The 26,759-nt window shown below is 47.5% G+C and overlaps 1 protein-coding gene and 2 long non-coding RNA genes across 5 annotated transcripts; 2 read left to right on the forward strand and 1 right to left on the reverse strand.

The window, feature by feature from the left end:
- mogat3a (monoacylglycerol O-acyltransferase 3a) lies at positions 1-26,094 on the reverse strand. Of its 2 annotated transcripts, none has more exons than XM_029759653.1 (6): positions 25,653-26,088; positions 21,429-21,607; positions 16,454-16,658; positions 6,922-7,096; positions 1,980-2,179; positions 1-535 (listed from the first exon to the last, which is right to left on the reverse strand). In XM_029759653.1, the coding sequence occupies exons 1-6, from the start codon at positions 25,744-25,746 to the stop codon at positions 381-383; spliced, it is 1,008 nt and encodes a 335-aa protein (XP_029615513.1). In that variant the 5' UTR covers positions 25,747-26,088; the 3' UTR covers positions 1-380. The 2 variants fall into 2 exon arrangements, with proteins under 2 accessions (XP_029615513.1, XP_029615514.1); XM_029759654.1 differs by lacking the exon at positions 1-535 and adding an exon at positions 1,212-1,355 and having other exon boundaries at positions 25,653-26,094.
- Positions 18,954-20,106, forward strand: LOC115198003 (uncharacterized). Its single transcript, XR_003879122.1, has 3 exons — positions 18,954-18,975; positions 19,873-20,011; positions 20,083-20,106. It is a non-coding gene; the product is annotated as an uncharacterized LOC115198003 (long non-coding RNA).
- Positions 20,198-20,526, forward strand: LOC115198002 (uncharacterized). Of its 2 annotated transcripts, none has more exons than XR_003879121.1 (3): positions 20,198-20,213; positions 20,361-20,430; positions 20,496-20,526. It is a non-coding gene; the product is annotated as an uncharacterized LOC115198002 (long non-coding RNA). The 2 variants fall into 2 exon arrangements; XR_003879120.1 differs by lacking the exon at positions 20,198-20,213 and adding an exon at positions 20,298-20,318.
- Positions 26,095-26,759: the final 665 nt, after the last annotated feature.

Consider the following 26,759-nt stretch of genomic DNA (forward strand, 5'->3'; position numbering starts at 1 on the left):
TTTACTGATCATGAAAGCATGCAGTTACTTGCTGTATAACTCTGATGATAGAGCTACATGTGTGCAATGGTTTTGCATGGAGTAATCAGACGTGCTGTTCTGACTAAGCTCTTCAAGAGATGCTGATATTACAACATTTATTTAACAATTCCTTGAAAATGGCACGCAGTTGTCAGTGGTTTTAGCAGAGCTGGGGGTCTCCTTGCCCCACAGCAGGCAAATCGAACGCTCTGCAACGTGTTGTGATGTTTTATAAAACAATACAGAACCCTCCAGCTAGAACTCTGACCTAGAAGGTATTGCAGCATCTTTGGGTTAATCTGTAAATCTTATTTTTCTTCTGATTATACGTGTGAACAACTCTTCACACAGATGTGTGTCTAGATGAAATGGAGGTGTTTTTCTGGTGCAATGCCGTAGTTGTCCTTGTTGTCTTCAAACACCGTAGTGAGGCCCTCCAGGTAGAGAGAATGGAGACAGTCTATATCATCCTTAGTGGGAGAGGGGGTCTGGACCACTGGAATAGGTCTACCCACTGGAGAGAGAGAGAGAGAGATGAGAGGGGGTCTGGACCACTTGAATAGGTCTACCCACTGGAGAGAGAGAGATGAGAGGGGGTCTGGACCACTGGAATAGGCCTACCCACTGGAGAGAGAGAGGGGGTCTGGACCACTGGAATAGGCCTACCCACTGGAGAGAGAGAGATGAGAGGGGATCTGGACCACTGGAATAGTTCTACCCACTGGAGAGAGAGAGGGGGTCTGGACCACTGGAATAGGCCTACCCACTGGAGAGAGAGAGATGAGAGGGGATCTGGACCACTGGAATAGTTCTACCCACTGGAGAGAGAGGGGGGGTCTGGATCACTGGAATAGGTCTACCCACTAGAGAGAGAGAGATGAGAGGGGGTCTGGACCACTGGAATAGGTCTACCCACTGGAGAGAGAGAGATGAGAGGGGGTCTGGACCACTGGAATAGGTCTACCCACTGGAGAGAGAGAGAGAGAGAGAGAGAGGGGATCTGGACCACTGGAATAGGTCTACCCACTGGAGAGAGAGAGAGAGAGATGAGAGGGGGTCTGGATCACTGGAATAGGTCTACCCACTGGAGAGAGAGAGAGATGAGAGGGTCTGGACCACTGGAATAGGTCTACCCACTGGATAGAGCGAGGGGGGGGTCTGGATCACTGGAATAGGTCTACCCACTGGAGAGAGAGAGAGAGAGGGGGTCTGGATCACTGGAATAGGCCTACCCACTGGAGAGAGAGAGATGAGAGGGGGTCTGGATCACTGGAATAGGTCTACCCACTAGAGAGAGAGAGAGGGGGTCTGGATCACTGGAATAGGCCTACCCACTGGAGAGAGAGAAAGGGGGTCTGGACCACTGGAATAGGTCTACCCACTGGAGAGAGAGAGAGAGAGAGGGGGTCTGGATCACTGGAATAGAGACACACAAAGGTACAGACACATGCATACTTTGTGATATTGTTGTATGGTGGTATTATACATGTTGTATTGTAGATATGTAGTGGTGTAATAATGTTATATGATGTACTTTTTATATTTTGTTTTATATGTAATGTAAGTGCTTTAATATGTTTGGACCCCAAGAAGAGTAGCTGCTGCCTTGGCAGGAACTAATGGGGATCCATAATAAACCACAGGAAGAGTAGTTGCTGCCTTGACAGGAACTAACGGGGATCCATAATAAACCCCAGGAAGAGTAGCTGCTGCCTTGGCAGGAACTAATGGGGATCCATAATAAACCCCAGGAAGAGTAGCTGCTGCCTTGGCAGGAACTAATGGGGATCCATAATAAACCCCAGGAAGAGTAGCTGCTGCCTTGGCAGGAACTAATGGGGATCCATAATAAACCCCAGGAAGAGTAGCCGCTGCCTTGGCAGGAACTAATGGGGATCCATCATAAATAAAAATACTCACTGGAGAGAGAGGGGAGAAAGTGTGTGTGTGTCTCGTACCAACAGTGTGTATGGGCTGTCTGTAGGGCAGTAGACCAAAGCTGTACTGGAACACTCCTCTCCCGGTGAACAGCGGCAGTGCCACTCCCATGAGCCTTTGCAGGTGGTCCTGTAGCCAGCGGAGCGGTGAGCCGGTAGGGTTGGTCATCTGGTCGAAGAGCTCATTCTCCCCAAAGGAGAACACAGGTACTAACTGAGCCCTATAGATACATTAACAGAAAATCTAGCTTTATTTCTACAGTACATTTCAGGCATGGATTCAACGCAATGCGCTTCACAGGAAAAAACATAAATGAAAAAACATAGAAAAAATATGCAATACTACACAACAAATGTAAGAGGATAAAAAACTAAAGAATAACAATAAAAGCTCAATGAATAAAAGCACCCTGAGGAAAATCAAAGCTAAAAAGGTATGTTTTAAGATCAGGTTATCTGGAAGGCTATTCCAGAGGCTGGGGGCATAGTAACTAAAAGCTGCCTCTCCATGCCTCTTGGTCCCCCTCAGGTTATCTGGAAGGCTATTCCAGAGGCTGGGGGCATAGTAACTAAAGGCTGGGGGCATAGTAACTAAAAGCTGCCTCTCCATGCCTCTTGGTCCCCCTCAGGTTATCTGGAAGGCTATTCCAGAGGCTGGGGGCATAGTAACTAAAGGCTGCCTCTCCATGCCTCTTGGTCCTCGGCTTTGGGATAGTTAAAAGGCCAGTGCCAGAGGACCTGAGGGACCTACTGGGTACAGAACTTAAAAGCATGTCTGACATGTATTGGGTGCACAATCGTGGATTGATTAAAAAACCAATGGAAGAATCTTAAAATTAATTCTAAAACTCACAGGCAGCCAGTGCAGAGCCTTTAAAATCAAATCAAATGTTTGTCACTTGCACCAAATACAACAGGTGTGGAACTTACTGTGAAATGCTTACTGACAAGCCCTTAACCGACCATGCAGTTTTAAGAGAATAAGAGTTAAGAAAATATTTTCCAAATAAACTAAAGTAAAAATAAATAAAATATCAAAATAAAAATGACAATATCGAGGCTATATACAGGGGGTACCGGTACAGAGTCAATGTGGAGGCTATATACAGGGGGTACCGGTACCAAGTCAATGTGGAGGCTATATACAGGGGATACCGGGATAGAGTCAATGTGGAGGCTATATACAGGGGTGTACCGGTACAGAGTCAATGTGGAGGCTATATACAGGGGGTACCGGTACAGAGTCAATGTGGAGGCTTTATACAGGGGGTACCGGTACAGAGTCAATGTGGAGGCTATATACAGGGGGTACCGGTACAGAGTCAATGTGGAGACTATATACAGGGGTACCGGTACAGAGTCAATGTGGAGGCTATATACAGGGGTACCGGTACAGAGTCAATGTGGAGGCTATATACAGGGGTACCGGTACAGAGTCAATGTGGAGGCTATATACAGGGGATACCGGGACAGAGTCAATGTGGAGGATATATACAGGGGGTACCGGTACAATGTGGAGGCTATATACAGGGGGTACCGGTACCGAGTCAATGTGGAGGCTATATACAAGGGGTACCGGTACCGAGTCAATGTGGAGGCTATATACAGGGGGGTACCGGTACAGAGTCAATGTGGAGGCTATATACAGGGTGTTACGGTACAGAGTCAATGTGGAGGCTATATACAGGGGGTACCGGTGCAGAGTCAATGTGGAGGCTATATACAGGGGGTACCGGTACAGAGTCAATGTGGAGGCTATATACAGGGGGTACCAGTGCAGAGTCAATGTGGAGGCTATATACAGGGGGTACCGGTACAGAGTCAATGTGGAGGCTATATACAGGGGGTACCGGTACAGAGTCAATGTGGAGGCTATATACAGGCGGGTACCGGTACAGAGTCAATGTGGAGGCTATATACAGGGGGTACCGGTACAGAGTCAATGTGGAGTCTATATACAGGGGGTACCGGTACAGAGTCAATGTGGAGGCTATATACAGGGGGTACCGGTACAGAGTCAATGTGGAGGCTATATACAGGGGGTACTGGTACAGAGTCAATGTGGAGACTATATACAGGGGGTACCGGTACAGAGTCAATGTGGAGGCTATATACAGGGTATTACGGTATAGAGTCAATGTGGAGGCTATATACAGGGGGTACCGGTACAGAGTCAATGTGGAGGCTATATACAGGGGGTACCGGTACAGAGTCAATGTGGAGGCTATATACAGGGTATTACGGTACAGAGTCAATGTGGAGGCTATATACAGGGGATACCGGGACAGAGTCAATGTGGAGGCTATGTACAGGGGGTACCGGTACAGAGTCAATGTGGAGGCTATATACAGGGGATACCGGTACAGAGTCAATGTGGAGGCTATATACAGGGGGTACCGGTACAGAGTCAATGTGGAGGCTATATACAGGGGGTACCGGTACAGAGTCAATGTGGAGGCTATATACAGGCGGGTACCGGTACAGAGTCAATGTGGAGGCTATATACAGGGGGTACCGGTACAGAGTCAATGTGGAGTCTATATACAGGGGGTACCGGTACAGAGTCAATGTGGAGGCTATATACAGGGGATACCGGTACAGAGTCAATGTGGAGGCTATATACAGGGGGTACCGGTACAGAGTCAATGTGGAGGCTATATACAGGGGGTACCGGTACAGAGTCAATGTGGAGGCTATATACAGGCGGGTACCGGTACAGAGTCAATGTGGAGGCTATATACAGGGGGTACCGGTACAGAGTCAATGTGGAGTCTATATACAGGGGGTACCGGTACAGAGTCAATGTGGAGGCTATATACAGGGGGTACCGGTACAGAGTCAATGTGGAGGCTATATACAGGGGGTACTGGTACAGAGTCAATGTGGAGACTATATACAGGGGGTACCGGTACAGAGTCAATGTGGAGGCTATATACAGGGTATTACGGTATAGAGTCAATGTGGAGGCTATATACAGGGGGTACCGGTACAGAGTCAATGTGGAGGCTATATACAGGGGGTACCGGTACAGAGTCAATGTGGAGGCTATATACAGGGTATTACGGTACAGAGTCAATGTGGAGGCTATATACAGGGGATACCGGGACAGAGTCAATGTGGAGGCTATGTACAGGGGGTACCGGTACAGAGTCAATGTGGAGGCTATATACAGGGGGTACCGGTACAGAGTCAATGTGGAGGCTATATACAGGGGGTACCGGTACAGAGTCAATGTGGAGGCTATATACAGGGGGTACTGGTACAGAGTCAATGTGGAGGCTATATACAGGGGGTACCGGTACAGAGTCAATGTGGAGGCTATATACAGGGGGGTACCGGTACAGAGTTAATGTGGAGGCTATATACAGGGGGTACCGGTACAGAGTCAATGTGGAGGCTATATACAGGGGGTACCGGTACCAAGTCAATGTGCCAGGGTAGTCGAGGTAATTGAGGTAATATGTACATGTAGGTAGGGGTAAAGTGACTATGCATAGTTAATAAACAGCGAGCAGCAGCAGGGTAAATAAAAAGGGGTTGAGGGGTCCATGTAAATAGTCCAGGTGGCCATTTGATTAATTGTTAGCAGTCTAATGGCTTGGAGGTAGAAGCTGTTAAGTCTTTTGGACCTAGACTTGGTGCTCTGGAACCGCTTGCCATGCGATAGCAGATAGTCTATGACTTGAGTGGCTAATGTAGAGGTCCTGGATGGCAGGAGGCTTGGTGGATGGATTATCTTGGCAGTGATCTTGGCAGTGATGCACTGGGTCGTATGCACTACCCTCTGTAGTGTCATAAGGTCGGATGCCGAGCAGTTGCCGTATCAGGCGATGATGCAAACGGTCAGGATGCTCTCAATGGTGCAGCTGTAAAACTTTTTCAAGAACTGGGGACGCATAACAAATCTTTTCAGTCTCCTGAATAGGTGTTATCGTGCCCTCACGACTGTCTTGGTGTGTTTGGACCATGATGGTTTGTTGGTCATTTTTGGCCCTCCTTTTCCTGTAGTCCACGATCAGCTCCTTTGTCTTGCTCACGTTGAGAGAAAGGTTGTTGTCCTGGACTTCTCTGACCTCCTCCCTATAGGCTGTCTCATCGTTGTCGTGATCAGGCCTACTGCCGTTGTGTCGTCAACAAACTTGATGATGGTGTTGGATTTGTGTTTGGCTACGCAATTGTGGGTGAACAGGAAGTACAGGAGGGGACTAAGCACCCACCCCTGAGGGGCCCCGGTGTTGAGGATCAGATGTGTTGTTGCCTACCCTTACCACCTGGGGGCGGCCCGTCATGATGTCCAGGATCCAGTTGCAGGTGAAGGTGTTTAGTCTCAGGGTCCTTAGCTTGGTGTTGAGCTTTGTGGATACTATGGTGTTGAACGATGAGCTGTAGGCCAATTTTTTGTAAAAAATTATTTAACCTTTATTTAACATTACACTGGGACCAGCTGGGTATTAACACTACACTGGGACCAGCTGGGCATTAACACTACACTGGGACCAGCTGGGCCTTAAGGAACACCACACACATACAGTACATTAACATTAAACACACCACACGTAATATCGAATTACTAGATTCAATACTGTGTTTCAGATGTTTCATACCTACCCGTTTTCCACCTACCCGTGTTTCAAACCTACCCGTGTTTCAAACCTACCCGTGTTTCAAACCTACCCGTGTTTTCTACTTACCCGTGTTTCAAAACTACCTGTGTTTTCCACCTACCTGTGTTTCAGACCTACCCGTGTTTCAGACCTACCCGTGTTTCAGACCTACCCGTGTTTCAGACCTACCCGTGATTCAGACCTACCCGTGTTTCAGACCTACCCGTGTTTCAGACCTACCTGTGTTTCAGACCTACCCGTGTTTTAAACCTACCCGTGTTTTAGACCTACCCGCGTTTCACACCTACCCATGTTTCACAGCTACCCGTGTTTCACAGCTACCCGTGTTTCAGACCTACCCGTGTTTTAGCGCCAGTTTGATGAATCCCTTGCGGTGTAGAATCTGAAGGGTGAGAGCTCCTGGCCGGGCGTCTAGAGCCTCTGGGGCGCCCCCTATAGCCACCACCGCCACATTACCTCCTCTAGGAGCTGAGAGCAGGTAGGACAGACTGGCTTTCTCACTGGATACCAGACCTGGCATGAACACATTATACACACATTACACACACACACACACCTTAACCCCAAATATACACACACCCTAACCCTAATTACAACAACACACACACACCCTACCCTAATCTCACACACACACACACAATACACACACCCTAACCCTAATTACACACACTAACCCTAATCACACACCCTAACCCTAATCACACACACACACAATACACACACCCTAACCCTAATTACACACCCTAACCCTAATCATACACCCTAACCCTAATTACACACCCTAACCCTAATCATACACCCTAACCCTAATCACACACCCTAACCCTAATCACACACACACACACACACACACACACACAATACACACACCCTAACCCTAATCATACACCCTAACCCTAATCACACACCCTAACCCTAATCACACACACACACACACACACACACACACACACACACACACACACACAATACACACACCCTAACCCTAATCACACACCCTAACTCTAATCACACACCCTAACCCTAATCACACACCCTAACTCTAATCACACACCCTAACCCTAATCACACACCCTAACCCTAATTACACACCCTAACCTAATTACACACCCTAACCCTAATTACACACCCTAACCCTAATTACACACCCTAACCCTAATTACACACCCTAACCCTAATTACACACACGTATTCAGGAAGTTCTGAAGGGTCCCCATCCTCAAAAGGTTCTACAGCTGCACCTTCGAGAGTATCCTGACCAGTTGCATCATCGCCTGGTATGGCAACCGGTCGGCATCTGACCATAAGGCGCTACAGAGGGTAGTGTGTACGGCCCAGTACATCACTGGGGCCAAGCTTCCTAGGACCAAAAGTCTAGGACCAAAAGGCTCCTTAACAGCTTCGACCCCCAAGCCATAAGACTGCTGAACAATTAATCAAATGGCCACCCGGACTATTTACATCGACACCCCCCCTACCTCTACCCCTACTGTCACGACTTCCACCGAAGGTGGCTCCTCTCCCTGTTCGGGTGGTGCTCGGCGGTCGTCGTCGCCGGTCTACTAGCTGCCACCGATCCCTTTTTCTTTTTCGTTTGGTCTTGTCTGTTTTGATTGTGCACCTGTACCTTGTTTAGGTTGTTTCGTTTGGGTATTTATTTTCTCCCTACCCGCTTTGTTTCATGTGGGTTTATTTCGTTTTCCCTGTTTGTATGTTGGGTGATTTTTGTTCATTGTGTCATTCAGGTCTTTTCCCTAGACTTTTGTTCTAGTGATGTTTTTGGACTGTATTATGGTCCTGTGCCTGTATGTTTTGGATGGACTCTCATAGAGAGCCGTGACAGAAACCCGCACCACATTATGGAGTCAGCAGGAACAGACACGCCCTCCGCATCCATGGAGGAGCGTGTTCATAAACATACAGCCGTTCTCCACCAGTTGGGAACGACTATGGATCAAGTACCGGCGAGAATGAAAAGATGGGAGAGGAGTGGTATCCTTACACCGTCTTCAGCCACTCTTCAGTCTGCACCACCACCCTCTCCAACGGTATCCAGCTCCAGCGGGATTCGACTCGCGCTCCCGAGGGAGTATGATGGAGCGGCTGCCTGGTGCAAGGGGTTCCTGCTCCAATTAGAGCTTTACCTGGCAACCGTTCGCCCAACTCCCTCGGGAGAGGAGAGTGTTAACGCCCTCGTCTCCTGCCTTTCGGGGAAAGCCCTGGAGTGGGCCAATGCAGTCTGAGAAGGCCCAGACTCAGCGAGGGAGGATTACCCAGAGTTCAACCGCCGCTTCCGGGCTGTGTTCGACCATCCACCTGAAGGTAGAGTGGCGGGTGAACATCTGTTTCATTTAAGGCAGGAGACGAGGAACGCACAGGACTTCGCGCTGGAGTTCCGGACCCTGGCCGCCGGCGCGGGGTGGAATGAGAGGGCCCTGATAGACCATTATAGGTGTAGCCTACGAGAGGACGTCCGCAGGGAGCTAGCTTGTTGGGACACCACCCTCACCTTGGACCAGCTAAGAGACATGTCCATTCGACTGGACAACTTGCTGGCTGCCCGTGGGCATCCTGATCGGGTCCTGCTCGTTCCACCCCCCCAGCCCACCTGCTCCGATCCCCATGGAATTGGGAAGTGCTGCCGCTAGGCCGACCGGAGGAGGAGTCTCCTCCTGCACCAGTTGTGGTCGTAGAGGACACACTGCTGACCGGTGCTGGAGGAGCTCATCTGGGAGTCGAGAGGGCAGGCAGAGTGCTGCTCGAACATCCCAGGTGAGTCCGCACCAGACTCACCCAGACCTCCCTGTTGGTAATATGTATGTGTTAGTTTCCTTTCCTGAGTTTTCCCCTCACTCCCAGCATAAGGCGCTAGTAGATTCAGGCGCAGCGGGGAGCTTTATTGATCGTGGGTTTGCGAATTAGTTAGGGATTCCCTTGGTTCAGTTGGACCAACCCTTCACCGTGCATGCCTTAGATAGTCGACCACTAGGGTCAGGGCTGGTCAGGGAAGCCACGGTTCCACTGGACATGGTGACGCGAGGGGGGCATGAGGAGCGGATTAGTCTCTTCCTCATCGACTCTCCTGCGTTTCCGGTGGTGCTGGGGTTTCCCTGGTTGGCTGATCACAATCCTAACATTTTGTGGAGACAGGGGGCTCTAGAGGGGTTGTCAGAGGAGTGCTCAGGTAGGTCTTTAGGTGTTTCCATCGGTGCGACGACGGTGGAGAGTCCAGACCAAGTCTCCACCGTGCGCATTCCCCCCGAATATGCCGATTTGGCTATCGCCTTCAGTAAAAAGAGGGCGACCCAATTACCACCTCATCGACGAGGGGATTGTGCGATAGACCTCCAAGTTAACGCTGCACTTCCTAGGAGTCACGTGTATCCCTTGTCACAGGAGGAGACAGTGGCTATGGAGACATATATCACTGAATCTCTGAGACAGGGATACATTCGGCCATCCATGTCACCCGTCTCCTCGAGTTTCTTTTTTCTGAAGAAGAAGGAGGGAGGTCTGCATCCGTGTATTGACTATCGAGGTCTAAATTCCAATACAGTGGGGTTCAGTTACCCACTACCTCTCATCGCCACGGCGGTGGAGTCATTCCACGGAGCACGCTTCTTCACAAAACTGGATCTCAGCGTATAACCTGGTGCGTATCCGAGATGGAGATGAGTGGAAAACCGCATTTAGTACCACATCTGGCCATTATGAGTACCTCGTCATGCCGTATGGGTTGAAGAATGCTCCAGCAGTTTTCCAATCCTTTGTAGATGAGATTCTCAGGGACCTGCATGGGCAGGGTGTGGTGGTCTACATCGATGACATTCTGATCTATTCCGCTACACGTGCCGCGCATGTGTCCCTGGTGCGCAAGGTACTTGGACGATTGTTGGAGCATGACCTATACGTCAAGGCTAAGAAATGTGTGTTTTCCAAACAAGCCGTCTCCTTTCTGGGGTATCGCATTTCCACATCTGGGGTGGTGATGGAATGTGACCGCATTGCTGCCGTGCGTAATTGGCCGACTCCGACCACAGTAAAAGAAGTGCAGCGGTTTTTAGGGTTTGCCAATTACTACCGGAGGTTTATCCGGGGTTTTGGACAGGTGGCTGCTCCCATTACCTCACTGCTGAAGGGGGGACTGGTGAAATTGAGGTGGTCGGCAGAGGCGAACAAAGCTTTTGGTCGTCTGAAGGCTCTGTTCACCGATGCTCCCCTTGGCACATCCGGACCCCTCTTTGCCATTCATAGTGGAGGTGGATGCGTTTGAGGCTGGGTTTGGAGCTGTGCTCTCACAGCGCTCAGGCACCCCCCCCCCAAGTTTCGCCCCTGCGCTTTCTTCTCTAGGAAGCTCAGTCAGGCGGAGCGAAACTACGATGTGGGGGACCGGGAGTTGTTGGCTGTGGTCAGAGCCCTGAAGGCGTGAAGACATTGGCTTGAGGGAGCAAAACACTTTTTTCTCATCTGGACTGACCACCGTAATCTGGCGTACATCCGGACGGTGAGGAGACTGAATCCCCGTCAAGCTAGGTGGGCGATGTTTTTCACCAGAATCCGCTTCACCATCTCGTATAGACCAGGTTCCCAAAACACTAAGGCTGACACACTGTCCCGTCTCTATGATACTGAGGAGTGGTCGATCGATCCCACTCCCATACTTCCGGCCTCTTGCCTGGTGGCACCGGTGGTGTGGGAGGTGGACGCGGACATCGAGCGCACATCATGATCAGATCCCCCTCCACCAGGTCGTCCAGCTGGTCGGAAGTACGTTCCACTTGGTGTCCGCGATAGATTGATCAGATGGGCTCACACGCTACCCTCCTCTGGTCATCCAGGTATTGATCGGACGGTGCGGGGTCTTAGAGGGAGGTACTGGTGGCCCACTTTAGCAAAGAACGTGAGGATGTACAGTGAGGGAAAAAAGTATTTGATCCCCTGCTGATTTTGTACATTTGCCCACTGACAAAGAAATGATCAGTCTATAATTTTAATGGTAGGTTTATTTGAACAGTGAGAGACAGAATAACAACAAAAAAATACAGAAAAACGCATATCAAAAATGTTATAAATTGATTTGCATTTTAATGAGGGAAATAAGCATTCTTCGTCAGAATGCACTCCCAGGACTTCTACTTCAACAACAAATGTTGTTTTGGTTCGAAATAATCCATAGTTATATTCAAATAGCTCCGTTTTGTTCATGCGTTCAGGTAACTATCCGAAGGGTGACGCGCCGGCGCGTTTCCTGACAAAAAAATTCAAAATATTCCATTACCGTACTTCGAAGCATGTCAAACGCTGTTTAAAATACATTTTTATGCGATTTTTCTCATAAAATAGCGATAATATTCCAACCAGGAGACGTGTATTCGTTCAAACAGTGAAAGAAAAAAATGGAGTCGTCTCGTGCACGCGCGCTCCAGTGTCATTGTCCTCAGAAGGACCACTCACAAAAAACCCTGCTGTTTTTCGCCCAGAGACTGGAGAGCTATCATTCCACTTTCTGGCACCTTCCTAGAGCCAATGGAAGCCTTAGAAAATGTCACATTACAGCAGAGATGCTGTATTTTTGATAGAGATGCCCTAGTAGGAGAACAAATTGTCAGACAGGGCACTTCCTGTATAGAATCTTCTCAGGTTTTGGCCTGCCATATGAGTTCTGTTATACTCACCGACACAATTCAAACAGTTTTAGAAACTTTAGAGTGTTTTCTATCCAAATCTACTAATAATATGCATATTCTAGTTTCTGGGCAGGAGTAATAACCAGATTAAATCGGGTACGTTTTTTATCCGGCCGTGAAAATACTGCCCCCTATCCCTAACAGGTTAATGCAACCGCTGTGTCAGATTTTAAAATAGCTTTTCGGCGAAAGCACATTTTTTCAATATTCTGAGTACAGAGCTCAACCATCAAAGCAAGCTATACAGTTACCCGCCAAGTCATGGCATCAATAAAACTCAGAATTTGTATTATAAATCTTCCCTAACCTTTACTGATCTTCGTCAGAATTCACTCCCATGGCTCCTACTTCCACAAGAAATGTTTGTTTTGTTCAAAATACTCCATATTTATGTCCAAATACCTCCGTTTTGTTCGTGCGTTCAGATCACTATCCAAAGGCATAACGCGCGAGCGTGTATCCAGACACGAAAAGTTAAAATGTTCCATTACCGTTTGTAGAAACATGTCAAACGTTATTTACAATCAATCCTTAGGGTCTTTTTAAGATAAAATGTCGATAATATTCCAACCGGACAATAGCGTATTCATTCAAGAAGAAAAAGAAGGAACGGCGCGCTCGTGGGCTTGCGCATAACCAAGTCCTTTGTCTTCAGACAGGCCAATGATTGACTGCGCTCCTATTTTCTGCCCAGTAACAGGAGACGGATGAAACAAGTTTCTAAAGACTGTTGACAGCCAATGGAAGCCTTAGGAAGTGCAACATGACCCCACAGACACTGTAGTTTCGATAGGGATTCAAAAGAACTACAATTCTCAGATTTCCCACTTCCTGGTTGGATTTTTCTCAGGTTTTTGCCTGCCATATGAGTTCTGTTATACTCACAGACATCATTCGAACAGTTTTAGAAACTTCAGAGTGTTTTCTATCCAAATCAGGATCACCACTTTACTAATAATATGCATATCCTACCTTCTGAGTCTGAGTAGGAGGCAGTTTAATTTGGGCACATTTTTCATCCGAACGTGAAAATACTGTATTATGGTCCTGTGCCTGTATGTTTTGGATGGACTTTATTAAACACTTTTGATTGCATTTACTCCTCTCCTGCGCCTGACTCCTGCACCTACCTCTTGTGGAGAGCCGTGACACCTACCCTGCACATTGACTCTGTACCTGTACCCCCTGTATATAGCCTCCACATTGACTCAGTACCGTAACACCCTGTATATAGCCTCCACATTGACTCTGTACCGTAATACCCTGTATATAGCCTCCACATTGACTCTGTACCGTAATACCCTGTATATAGCCTCGCTATTGACTCTGTACCGTAATACCCTGTATATAGCCTCCACATTGACTCTGTACCGTAATACCCTGTATATAGCCTCGTTATTGTCTCTGTACCGTAATACCCTGTATATAGCCTCGTTATTGTTATTTTATTGTGTTACTTTTTAATCTTTTTTGCTTTAGTTTATTTGGTAAATATTTTTTTAACTCTTTCTTGAACTGCATTGTTGGTTAAGGGCCTGTAAGTAAGCATTTCACAGTAAGGTCTACACCTGTTGTATTCAGTAAGGTTGTATTTGTATTTGGCGCATGTGACGAATAAAGTTTGATTTGATTTGAAGGTGACCCTGTAGACACAGAGAGAGACATGTATTCAGGATGTTCCCCTGTAGACACAGAGAGAGAGACATGTATTCAGGATGTTCCCCTGTAGACACAGAGAGAGAGAGAGACATGTATTCAGGATGTTCCCCTGTAGACACAGAGAGACATGTATTCAGGATGTTCCCCTGTAGACACAGAGAGAGAGACATGTATTCAGGATGTTCCCCTGTAGACACAGAGAGAGAAACATGTATTCAGGATGTTCCCCTGTAGACACAGAGAGAGAGACATGTATTCAGGATGTTCCCCTGTAGACACAGAGAGAGAGAGAGACATGTATTCAGGATGTTCCCCTGTAGACACAGAGAGAGAGAGAGACATGTATTCAGGATGTTCCCTGTAGACACAGAGAGAGACATGTATTCAGGATGTTCCCCTGTAGACACAGAGAGAGACATGTATTCAGGATGTTCCCCTGTAGACACAGAGAGAGACATGTATTCAGGATATTCCCCTGTAGACACAGAGAGAGAGAGACATGTATTCAGGAAGTTCCCCTGTAGACACAGAGAGAGAGAGACATGTATTCAGGATGTTCCCCTGTAGACACAGAGAGAGAGACATGTATTCAGGATGTTCCCCTGTAGACACACAGAGAGAGAGACATGTATTCAGGATGTTCCCCTGTAGACACACAGAGAGAGAGAGAGACATGTATTCAGGATGTTCCCCTGTAGACACAGAGAGAGACATGTATTCAGGATGTTCCCCTGTAGACACAGAGAGAGACATGTATTCAGGATGTTCCCCTGTAGACACAGAGAGAGACATGTATTCAGGATGTTCCCCTGTAGACACAGAGAGAGACATGTATTCAGGATGTTCCCCTGTAGACACAGAGAGAGACATGTATTCAGGATGTTCCCCTGTAGACACAGAGAGAGAGAGACATGTATTCAGGATGTTCCCCTGTAGACACAGAGAGACATGTATTCAGGATGTTCCCCTGTAGACACAGAGAGAGAGACATGTATTCAGGATGTTCCCCTGTAGACACACAGAGAGAGAGAGAGACATGTATTCAGGATGTTCCCCTGTAGACACACAGAAAGAGAGAGAGACATGTATTCAGGATGTTCCCCTGTAGACACAGAGAGAGACATGTATTCAGGATGTTCCCTGTAGACACAGAGAGAGAGACATGTATTCAGGATGTTCCCCTGTAGACACAGAGAGAGAGACATGTATTCAGGATGTTCCCCTGTAGACACAGAGATACATGTATTCAGGATGTTCCCCTGTAGACACACAGAGAGAGACATGTATTCAGGATGTTCCCCTGTAGACACAGAGAGACATGTTTTCAGGATGTTCCCCTGTAGACACAGAGAGAGAGACATTTATTCAGGATGTTCCCCTGTAGACACAGAGAGAGAGAGACATGTATTCAGGATGTTCCCCTGTAGACACAGAGAGAGAGAGACATGTATTCAGGATGTTCCCCTGTAGACACAGAGAGAGAGAGACATGTATTCAGGATGTTCCCCTGTAGACACAGAGAGAGAGAGAGAGACATGTATTCAGGATGTTCCCCTGTAGACACAGAGAGAGAGAGAGAGACATGTATTCAGGATGTTCCCCTGTAGACACAGAGAGAGAGAGAGAGACATGTATTCAGGATGTTCCCCTGTAGACACAGAGAGAGAGAGAGAGAGAGAGAGACATGTATTCAGGATGTTCCCCTGTAGATACACAGAGAGACAGAGAGAGAGAGACATGTATTCAGGATGTTCCCCTGTAGACACAGAGAGAGACGTATTCAGGATGTTCCCCTGTAGACACAGAGAGAGACATGTATTCAGGATGTTCCCCTGTGGACACAGAGAGAGACATGTATTCAGGATGTTCCCCTGTAGACACAGAGAGACATGTATTCAGGACCTGTTGACACTGAAGGTAACACACAGACAAGTACATGCGAGCTCACATACTGTATGTACACAGTCAGCCACTTGCCTGTTGTGAAATAGAGTTGAGTAAGTCTGTCTGACAGAGGAGTGGAGGGGGAGAGGTGTGTGTGTGTGTGTGTCAGTGTTACCTACTTGGTCAGCATTGTCAGATATTTCAACAGAAACTTTCACAACAGGACAACCCTGTGACTGAGAAAATACAGTGTGTACACACATACAACACACTACACACACACACACACACTACACAACACACTACACACACTAACCACTCAAACAGCTTACAGAGACTCAGCCTTTTCTCCACACATGATGTAGTCCCTGAAGAAGGGTATTAGGGTCAAAGGTTAGAGGTTAGGGGTTAGAGGTTAGGGGTTAGAGGTTAGGGTACTAACCTCCACATATGATGTAGTCCCTGAAGAAGGGTATTAGGGTCAGAGGTTAGAGGTTAGGGTACTAACCTCCACATATGATGTAGTCCCTGAAGAAGGGTATTAGGGTCAGAGGTTAGAGGTTAGGGTACTAACCTCCACACATGATGTAGTCCCTAAAGAAGGGTATTAGGGTCAAAGGTTAGAGGTTAGGGTACTAACCTCCACACATGATGTAGTCCCTAAAGAAGGGTACTCTGAACCAGAATGGCAGCATCAGGAGGTAGGGGGTCAGCCCGGGGAACAGCGAGGAGAATCCTGACGCCTCCGTACAGAAGTTCCCAAAACCCCCCGCCACCAGAACACCATGGGGGTGGAACCCAAAAATGTAGTTAGAACCTGGGTCCAGATCCACCGTCTTTATGAGCTGGGGAGGGGGGATGAAGAGAGAAACAGGTACTGTAGTTAGAATCAGGGTCCAGATCCACCGTCTTTATGAGAGAGACAGAGACAGAGACAGAGAGAGAGAGAGAGAGATGAATACAGTATTGAGAATGACATATAATCATAGTAAAAATTCCCTGTTTTAGGTCAGTTAGGATCACCACTTTATTTTAAGAACGTGAAATGTCAGAATAATAGTAGAGAGAATGATTTATTTCAGCTTTTATTTCTTTTATCACATTCCCAGTGGGTCAGAAGTTTACATACACTCAATTAGTATTTGGTAGCATTAAATTGTTTAACTTGGGTCAAACGTTTCGGGTAGCCTTTCACAAGCTTCCCACAATAAGTTGGGTGAATTTTGGCCCATTCCTCCTGACAGAGCTGGTGTAACTGAGTGGTGTAACTGAGTGGTGTAACTGCTCGCACACTCTCTTCCAGTTTGCCCACTAATTGTCTATAGGATTGAGGTCAGGGCTTGTGATGGCCACTCCAATACCTTCACTCTGTTGTTCTTAAGCCATTTTGCCACAACTTTGGAAGCATGCTTGGGGTCATTGTCCATTTGGAAGACCCATTTGCGATGAAGCTTTAACTTCCTGACAGATGTCTTGAGATGTTGCTTCAATATATCCATGTATTTTTGTGATGACAGCAGCAAGATTTGTGACCTGTTGCCTCAAGATAAGGGCAACCAGTGAGGAACAAACACCATTGTAAATACAACCCATATTTTGTGAGTCACTTTTGTGAGTGTAATGTTTACTGTTCATTTTCATTGTTTATTTCACTTTTGTTTATTATCTACCTCACTTGCTTTGGCAATGTTAACATATGTTTCTCATGGCAATAAAGACCCTTGAATTGAATAAAAAATTGAGAGAGGGATAGATAGAGAGAGAGAGATAGGTAGAGAGAGAGGGATAAATAGAGAGTGCTTTGGCAAAGTGGGTGAGGTTATATCCTGCCTGGTTGGCCCTGTCCGGGGGTTTCATCAGATGGGGCCACAGTGTCTCCTGACCCCTCCAGTATTTATGCTGCAGTAGTTTATGTGTCGGGGGGCTAGGGTCAGTCTGTTATATCTGGAGTATTTCTCCTGTCTTATCCAGTGTGAATTTAAGTATTGTGTTCTCTCGTTCTCTCTCTCTCTCTCTCTCTCTCTCTCTCTCTCTCTCTCTCTCTCTCTCTCTCTCTCTCTCTCTCTCTCTCTCTCTCTCTCTCTCTCTCTCTCTCTCTCTCTCTCTCTCTCTCTCTCTCTCTCTCTCTCTCTCTCTCTCTCTCTCTCCCTCTCTCTCTCTCTCTCTCCTCTCTCTCTCTCTCTCTCTCTCTCTCTCTCTCTCTCTCTCTCTCTCTCTCTCTCTCTCTCTCTCTCTCTCTCTCTCTCTCTCTCTCTCTCTCTCTCTCTCTCTCTCTCTCTCCTCTCTCTCTCTCTCTCTCTCTCTCTCTCTCTCCTCTCTCTCTCTTCTCTCTCTCTCTCTCTCTCTCTCTCTCTCTCTCTCTCTCTCTCTCTCTCTCTCTCTCTCTCCCCCCCCCCCCCCCCCCCCCCTCTACCTTGCCTGATGACTCCTTGCTGTCCCCAGTCCACCTGGCCGTGCTGCTGCTCCAGTTTCAACTGTTCTGCCTGCGGCTATGGAACCCTGACCTATTCACCGGACGTGCTACCTGTCCCCAGACCTGCTGTTTTCAACTCTCTAGAGACAGCAGGAGCAGTAGAGATACTCTGAATGATCTGCTATGAAAAGTCAACTGACATTTACTCCTGAGGTGCTGACCTGTTGCACCCTCTACAACTACTGTGATTATTATTATTAGACCATGCTGGTCATTTATGAACATCTTGGCCATGTGCTGTTATAATCTCCACCCGGCACAGCCAGAAGAGGACTGGCCAAGATGTGTGTGTGTATTGGTGTGTGTATTGGCGTGTGTGTTTTATTTGTGTGTGTGTATTGGTGGGTTTTTATTGGTGTGTGTGTGTATTCATGTGTGTGTGTTTATTGGTGTGTGTGTGTGTGTATGTATTGGTGTGTGTCTGTGTGTGTGTGTAAATTGGTGTGTGCATTGCCGCTCAGCTTAGACCCTGGTTTCATTGAAATTAATGGGAGAGTCGCACACAATGTAAAATTTAGGGCCCATGTAGGAAACATGTTAGGGTTATAGGTTAGAGTCTTACATTGAGAGGGATAGGGTTATAGGTTAGAGTCTTCCATTGAGAGGGTTAGGGTTATAGGTTAGGGTCTTACATTGAGAGGGTTATAGGTTAGGGTTATAGGTTAGAGTCTTACATTGAGAGGGTTAGGGTTATAGGTTAGAGTCTTACATTGAGAGGGTTATAGGTTAGGGTTATAGGTTAGAGTCTTACATTGAGAGGGTTAGGGTTATAGGTTAGAGTCTTACATTGTTAGGGTTATAGGTTAGGGTCTTACATTGAGAGGGTTAGGGTTATAGGTTAGAGTCTTACATTGAGAGGGTTATAGGTTAGGGTTATAGGTTAGAGTCTTACATTGAGAGGGTTAGGGTTATAGGTTAGAGTCTTACATTGAGAGGGTTATAGGTTAGAGTCTTACATTGAGAGGGTTATAGGTTAGAGTCTTACATTGAGAGGGTTAGGGTTAGGGTTATAGGTTAGAGTCTTACATTGAGAGGGTTAGGGTTATAGGTTAGAGTCTTACATTGAGAGGGTTAGGGTTAGGGTTATAGGTTAGGGTCTTACATTGAGAGGGTTAGGGTTATAGGTTAGAGTCTTACATTGAGAGGGTTAGGGTTATAGGTTAGGGTCTTACATTGAGAGGGTTAGGGTTATAGGTTAGAGTCTTACATTGAGAGGGTTAGGGTTAGGGTTATAGGTTAGAGTCTTACATTGAGAGGGTTAGGGTTATAGGTTAGGGTCTTACATTGAGAGGGTTAGGGTTAGGGTTATAGGTTAGAGTCTTCCATTGAGAGGGTTAGGGTTAGGGTTATATGTTAGGGTCTTACATTGAGAGGGTTAGGGTTAGGGTTATAGGTTAGAGTCTTACATTGAGAGGGTTAGGGTTAGGGTTATAGGTTAGAGTCTTACATTGAGAGGGTTAGGGTTATAGGTTAGAGTCTTCCATTGAGAGGGTTAGGGTTATAGGATAGGGTCTTACATTGAGAGGGTTAGGGTTAGGGTTATAGGTTAGGGTCTTACATTGAGAGGGTTAGGGTTAGGGTTATAGGTTAGAGTCTTACATTGAGAGGGTTAGGGTTATAGGTTAGGGTCTTACATTGAGAGGGTTAGGGTAATAGGTTAGAGTCTTACATTGAGAGGGTTAGGGTAATAGGTTAGAGTCTTACATTGAGAGGGTTAGGGTTAGGGTTATAGGTTAGGGTCTTACATTGAGAGAGTTAGGGTTATAGGTTAGGGTCTTACATTGAGAGGGTTATAGGTTAGAGTCTTACATTGAGAGGGTTAGGGTTAGGGTTATAGGTTAGGGTCTTACATTGAGGGTTAGGGTTATAGGTTAGAGTCTTACATTGAGAGGGTTATGGTTATAGGTTAGAGTCTTACATTGAGAGGGTTATAGGTTAGAGTCTTACATTGAGAGGGTTAGGGTTATAGGTTAGAGTCTTACATTGAGAGGGTTAGGGTTAGGGTTATAGGTTAGGGTCTTACATTGAGAGGGTTAGGGTTATAGGTTAGAGTCTTACATTGAGAGGGTTATAGGTTAGGGTTATAGGTTAGAGTCTTACATTGAGAGGGTTAGGGTTATAGGTTAGAGTCTTACATTGAGAGGGTTATAGGTTAGAGTCTTACATTGAGAGGGTTATAGGTTAGAGTCTTACATTGAGAGGGTTATAGGTTAGGGTTATAGGTTAGGGTCTTACATTGAGAGGGTTAGGGTTATAGGTTAGAGTCTTACATTGAGAGGGTTAGGGTTAGGGTTATAGGTTAGAGTCTTACATTGAGAGGGTTAGGGTTATAGGTTAGGGTCTTACATTGAGAGGGTTAGGGTTATATGTTAGGGTCTTACATTGAGAGGGTTAGGGTTAGGGTTATAGGTTAGAGTCTTACATTGAGAGGGTTAGGGTTAGGGTTATAGGTTAGAGTCTTACATTGAGAGGGTTAGGGTTAGGGTTATAGGTTAGAGTCTTCCATTCAGAGGGTTAGGGTTAGGGTTATAGGTTAGGGTCTTACATTGAGAGGGTTAGGCTTAGGGTTATAGGTTAGGGTCTTACATTGAGAGGGTTAGGGTTATAGGTTAGGGTCTTACATTGAGAGGGTTAGGGTTAGGGTTATAGGTTAGAGTCTTACATTGAGAGGGTTAGGGTTAGGGTTATAGGTTAGAGTCTTACATTGAGAGGGTTAGGGTTATAGGTTAGGGTCTTACATTGAGAGGGTTAGGGTTAGGGTTATAGGTTAGGGTCTTACATTGAGAGAGTTAGGGTTATAGGTTAGGGTCTTACATTGAGAGGGTTATAGGTTAGAGTCTTACATTGAGAGGGTTAGGGTTAGGGTTATAGGTTAGGGTCTTACATTGAGGGTTAGGGTTATAGGTTAGAGTCTTACATTGAGAGGGTTAGGGTTATAGGTTAGAGTCAGGATCAGGGTTAGGGATAGGGGTAGGGGTCAGTCTTACGTTGAGAGGGAAGTAGTCTCTGAAGTGTTTCCAGGGTTAGGGTTAGGTTAGGGTCAGGGTTAGGGTTAGGGTCTTACGTTGAGAGGGAAGTAGTCTCTGAAGTGTTTCCAGGGTTAGGGTTAGGTTAGGGTCAGGGTTAGGGGTTAAGGTCTTACGTTGAGAGGGAAGTAGTCTCTAAAGTGTTTCCAGACGCTCCAGTTCCGAAGCCACTCTGACCTCCGACCCCCGCTGGTGGGTGTGTCCCTGTCCAGATACAGCCAACCAGCATACAGCGCCGCCAGAACCCACCAATCAGAGACGCACAGCAACACATAGCCTGCTAGACAGCACTGGGCTGGGGGGGAGAGAGGGAAGACATGGGGGGAGAGAGGGAAGACATGTCACTGGTCTGTTACTCTCTGGGGGAGAGAGAGAAGACATGTCACTGGTCTGTTACTCTCTGGAGGGGGAGAGAGGGAAGACATGTCACTGGTCTGTTACTCTCTGGGGGAGAGAGAGGGAAGACATGTCACTGGTCTGTTACTCTCTGGGGGAGAGAGAAGGAAGACATGTCACTGGTCTGTTGCTCTCTGGGGGGTAGAGAGAGGGAAGACATGTCACTGGTCTGTTACTCTCTGGGGGGGAGAGAGAGGGAAGACATGTCACTTGTCTGTTACTCTCTGGGGGGGAGAGAGAGGGAAGACATGTCACTGGTCTGTTACTCTCTGGGGGGGAGAGAGAGGGAAGACATGTCACTGGTCTGTTACTATCTGGGGTAGAGAGAGGGAAGACATGTCACTGGTCTGTTACTCTCTGGGGGAGAGAGAGGGAAGACATGTCACTGGTCTGTTACTCTCTGGGGGGAGAGAGAGGGAAGACATGTCATTGGTCTGTTACTATCTGGGGGAGAGAGAGGGAAGACATGTCACTGGTCTGTTACTCTCTGGGGGAGAGAGAGGGAAGACATGTCACTGGTCTGTTACTCTCTGGGGGGAGAGAGAGGGAAGACATGTCACTGGTCTGTTACTCTCTGGGGGGGGGAGAGAGGGAAGACATGTCACTGGTCTGTTACTCTCTGGGGGGAAGAGAGAGGGAAGACATGTCACTGGTCTGTTACTCTCTGGGGGGGAGAGAGAGGGAAGACATGTCACTGGTCTGTTACTCTCTGGGGGAGAGAGAGAGGGAAGACATGTCACTGGTCTGTTACTCTCTGGGGGGGAGAGAGAGGGAAGACATGTCACTGGTCTGTTACTCTCTGGGGGGGAGAGAGGGAAGACATGTCACTGGTCTGTTACTCTCTGGGGGGGAGAGAGGGAAGACATGTCACTGGTCTGTTACTCTGGGGGGGAGAGAGGGAAGACATGTCACTGGTCTGTTACTCTCTGGGGGAGAGAGAGGGAAGAAATGTCACTGGTCTGTTACTCTCTGGGGGGGGGGAGAGGGAAGACATGTCACTGGTCTGTTACTCTCTGGGGGGGAGAGAGAGGGAAGACATGTCACTGGTCTGTTACTCTCTGGGGGAGAGAGGGAAGACATGTCACTGGTCTGTTACTCTCTGGGGGAGAGAGGGAAGACATGTCACTGGTCTGTTACTCTCTGGGGGAGAGAGGGAAGACATGTCACTGGTCTGTTACTCTCTGGGGGAGAGAGGGAAGACATGTCACTGGTCTGTTACTCTCTGGGGGAGAGAGGGAAGACATGTCACTGGTCTGTTACTCTCTGGGGGGGAGAGGGAAGACATGTCACTGGTCTGTTACTCTCTGGGGGGGAGAGAGAGGGAAGACATGTCACTGGTCTGTTACTCTCTGGGGGGGAGAGAGGGAAGACATGTCACTGGTCTGTTACTCTGGGGGAGAGAGAGAGGGAAGACATGTCAGTGGTCTGTTACTCTCTGGGGGAGAGAGGGAAGAAATGTCACTAGTCTGTTACTCTCTGGGGGGGGAGAGAGAGGGAAGACATGTCACTTGTCTGTTACTCTCTGGGGGGGAGAGAGAGGGAAGACATGTCACTGGTCTGTTACTCTCTGGGGGGGAGAGAGAGGGAAGACATGTCACTGGTCTGTTACTCTCTGGGGGAGAGAGGGAAGACATGTCACTGGTCTGTTACTCTTTGGGGGGGAGAGAGAGGGAAGACATGTCACTGGTCTGTTACTCTCTGGGGGGAGAGAGAGGGAAGACATGTCACTGGTCTGTTACTCTCTGGGGGGAGAGAGAGAGGGAAGCCATGTCACTGGTCTGTTATTCTCTGGGGGGAGAGGGAAGACATGTCACTGGTCTGTTACTCTCTGGGGGAGAGAGAGGGAAGACATGTTACTGGTCTGTTACTCTCTGGGGGGGGGGGGGAGTTGGCAGGAGAAGAATAATTTCACATGGTTGGTAAAGGAGAGCATAGTGTGTGTGTGTGTGTGTGTGTGTGTGTGTGTGTGTGTGTGTGTGTGTGTGTGTGTGTGTGTGTGTGTGTGTGTGTGTGTGTGTGTGTGAGAGAGAGAGAGAGCAGAGCCAAGTGGGCGTAAGCCAGCCATGCACTCTCACCCACTGCCCTCTACATACACAGTACCCCTGTCCCTTATCCTACCAAGGTGACCCCCGCTTCACTGTTGAGACAGAGTGAGGGGTGAGTGTGAGACGAAGAGGGTTAGACAGATCAGATCATTGAGAGGTCAGGGAGTCCAGAGAGAGCCAATCATATGGACCAGAAAACACAAAGTCTGGAATTCTCTCTATAGAATCTGAACTACCTCCAGCTATTATAATGGATAGAAGAATGCTGCTAACAGCTTGTGTTCTCCACTGCCCCCTTTACTGGGCTCCCACCAGCAGTCCTCCGCTCACCAACACACCTGGCCACCCGCGTGGCTTCTCCACTGCCCCGTTTACTGGGCTCCCACCAGCAGTCCTCCGCTCACCAACACACGTGGCCACCCACGTGGCTTCTCCACTGCCCCCTTTACTGGGCTCCCACCAGCAGTCCTCTGCTCACCAACACACGTGACCACCCGCGTGGCTTCTCCACTGCCCCGTTTACTGGGCTCCCACCAGCAGTCCTCTGCTCACCAACACACGTGGCCACCCGCGTGGCTTCTCCACTGCCCCGTTTACTGGGCTCTGATCTAGGACCAGATCACCCTGCCCCAGCCCTAACCTGAACCATTAGATACTAACCTAACCACTGATCTAGGACCAGATCACCCTGCCCCAGCCCTAACCTGAACCATTAGATACTAACCTAACCACTGATCTAGGACCAGTCCTAACCTGAACCATTAGATACTAACCTAACCACTGATCTAGGACCAGTCCTAACCTGAACCATTAGATACTAACCTAACCACTGATCTAGGACCAGATCCCCCTGCCCCAGCCCTAACCTGAACCATTAGATACTAACCTAACCACTGATCTAGGACCAGCCCTAACCTGAACCATTAGATACTAACCTAACCACTGATCTAGGACCAGTCCTAACCTGAACCATTAGATACTAACCTAACCACTGATCTAGGACCAGCCCTAACCTGAACCATTAGATACTAACCTAACCACTGATCTAGGACCAGTCTAACCGTCATAGAGACAGACACTAAACTGACCTTAGACCAGACAGTCAATAAAGATATTGATTAATTTGTGCAAGCCTTTGTGTTACAAAATGCACCAATTTGTAAGTCGCTCTGGATAAGAGCGTCTGCTAAATTACTTAAATGTAAATGTTACCTACTTTTGCTGAGAAATAATCTCTCTCTAGCCTAATCAGAGTTAGCCTAATCAGAGTTAGCCTAATCAGAGTGACTATTTACTCTATTTAGCAACAAATGGATTGATTTACCCTTCAAATCAAATGTTATTTGTCACATACACATGGTTAGCAGATGTTAATGCGAGTGTAGCGAAACATTACAGCAGTATCACACTAACATCAGCGTAATGAACCCCTCTCTCTCACACACACACACACACACACACACACACACACACACACACACACACACACACACACACACACACACACGTACGCACACTCACACACACACACACACACGTACGCACACTCACACACACACACACACACACACGTACGCACACTCACACACACACACACACAATCAAACACACACATACACACAAACACACGCACACACACACAAACAAACACACACACACACACACACACACGTACGCACACTCACACACACACACGTACGCACACTCACACACACACACACACACACGTACGCACACTCACACACACACACACACAATCAAACACACACATACACACAAACAAACACACGCATACACACACAAACAAACACACGCACACACACACACACAAACAAACAAACAAACAAACACACGCACGCACGCACACACACATAGAGAGAGAGAGAGGGACTGACTTACCTAGCGCCAGGAAAGAGAAAACCCACTGCAGCACAGCAGCTGTCTGGAGTCTCCTCCGCAGCGGGATGTTTAGCGGAGCGAACTGGATCTTCATCTCCCGGAAAGACACAACCTTTCCGGCTACAAGGTGAGGGTTAGTCTGTCTGGTCCCCTTCTCTCTGTCTGTCTCTGTCTTTCTGTGTGTGTGTATGAGGAAACACGTTGCTGTTTTGAGTGAAAGCTCCTGATTTCATGCAACTCTAAGTTCTGAAACTAAAGGTCCAGGCTCGTGCAGCACTGTGGAAGTTCTGTTATTCGGTTGTTGCTGGCCTCTAGTTCACCTTCCTAATGGAGTTAAACTCTGCAAACAAACTTGAGAACTAACAAAACAGCTTGCCTCATGGACCCTCCTCTCATGTCACCACCCTCCTCCTTGAATAGAACCACATCAACCAATCAAAGTAGAGGAGAGGTGGAAAGCATCAACCAATCAGAGGAGAGGTCGGGAGGACAGTATTTATTTGACTCCTGCTATAGTCACTTCAGCCAGAATAGTAACAAGAAGCAGTTAACTATCAGTGGTGGTTGGTGCCATTTAAGATGAGGGAGGACGATTCGTTTTTTTAATGAGCACGACCTTATTTCTATTACAGCATATTGGATGACTCTCATTCATATTCCATTCACCCAGTTCAACGTAACAGCGATAGGTTTAGGCTACTACATGATACTCTAATTTTCTCCATACCCATCATGAGGTATACAACCTAGACTATGAAGGAAAGTTTACAACGTAGGTCCACACAGATCGAGATAAAATGTTGAGGCAACAGACAATGGTGACACATGGACAGACAGTGGTGACACATGGACAGACAGTGATGACACATGGACAGACAGTGGTGACACATGGACAGACAGTGGTGACACATGGACAGACAGTGGTGACACATGGACAGACAGTAACACATTCAATAACACCATGCACACTCTTGCCTGCATCTAGTTGATGTAGGGTGCAATCATTAGCCCAACAGTTGCAAATGAGAGTTTCTATTGGACAAATTCAAGGTATGTTTATCCCTGTTTTCAACAGAATCTTCGGAATGAATTCATCCCTTTAAACAC

The sequence above is a fragment of the Salmo trutta genome, chromosome 8 (assembly GCF_901001165.1).
Source record: "Salmo trutta chromosome 8, fSalTru1.1, whole genome shotgun sequence".
Lineage (NCBI taxonomy): Eukaryota > Metazoa > Chordata > Actinopteri > Salmoniformes > Salmonidae > Salmo > Salmo trutta.

Coding starts and splice junctions, on each gene's coding strand:
- mogat3a (XM_029759653.1), bottom strand. CDS start 25,746: ATGAAGATCCAGTTCGCTCCGCTAAACATCCCGCTGCGGAGGAGACTC. Junction 7,097..16,453: donor GGACTACATCATGTGTGGAG/GTTAGTACCCTA, acceptor TGTTCATGCCAG/GTCTGGTATCCAGTGAGAAA. Junction 2,180..6,921: donor AAACTGGCGCTAAAACACGG/GTAGGTCTGAAA, acceptor ATGTATCTATAG/GGCTCAGTTAGTACCTGTGT.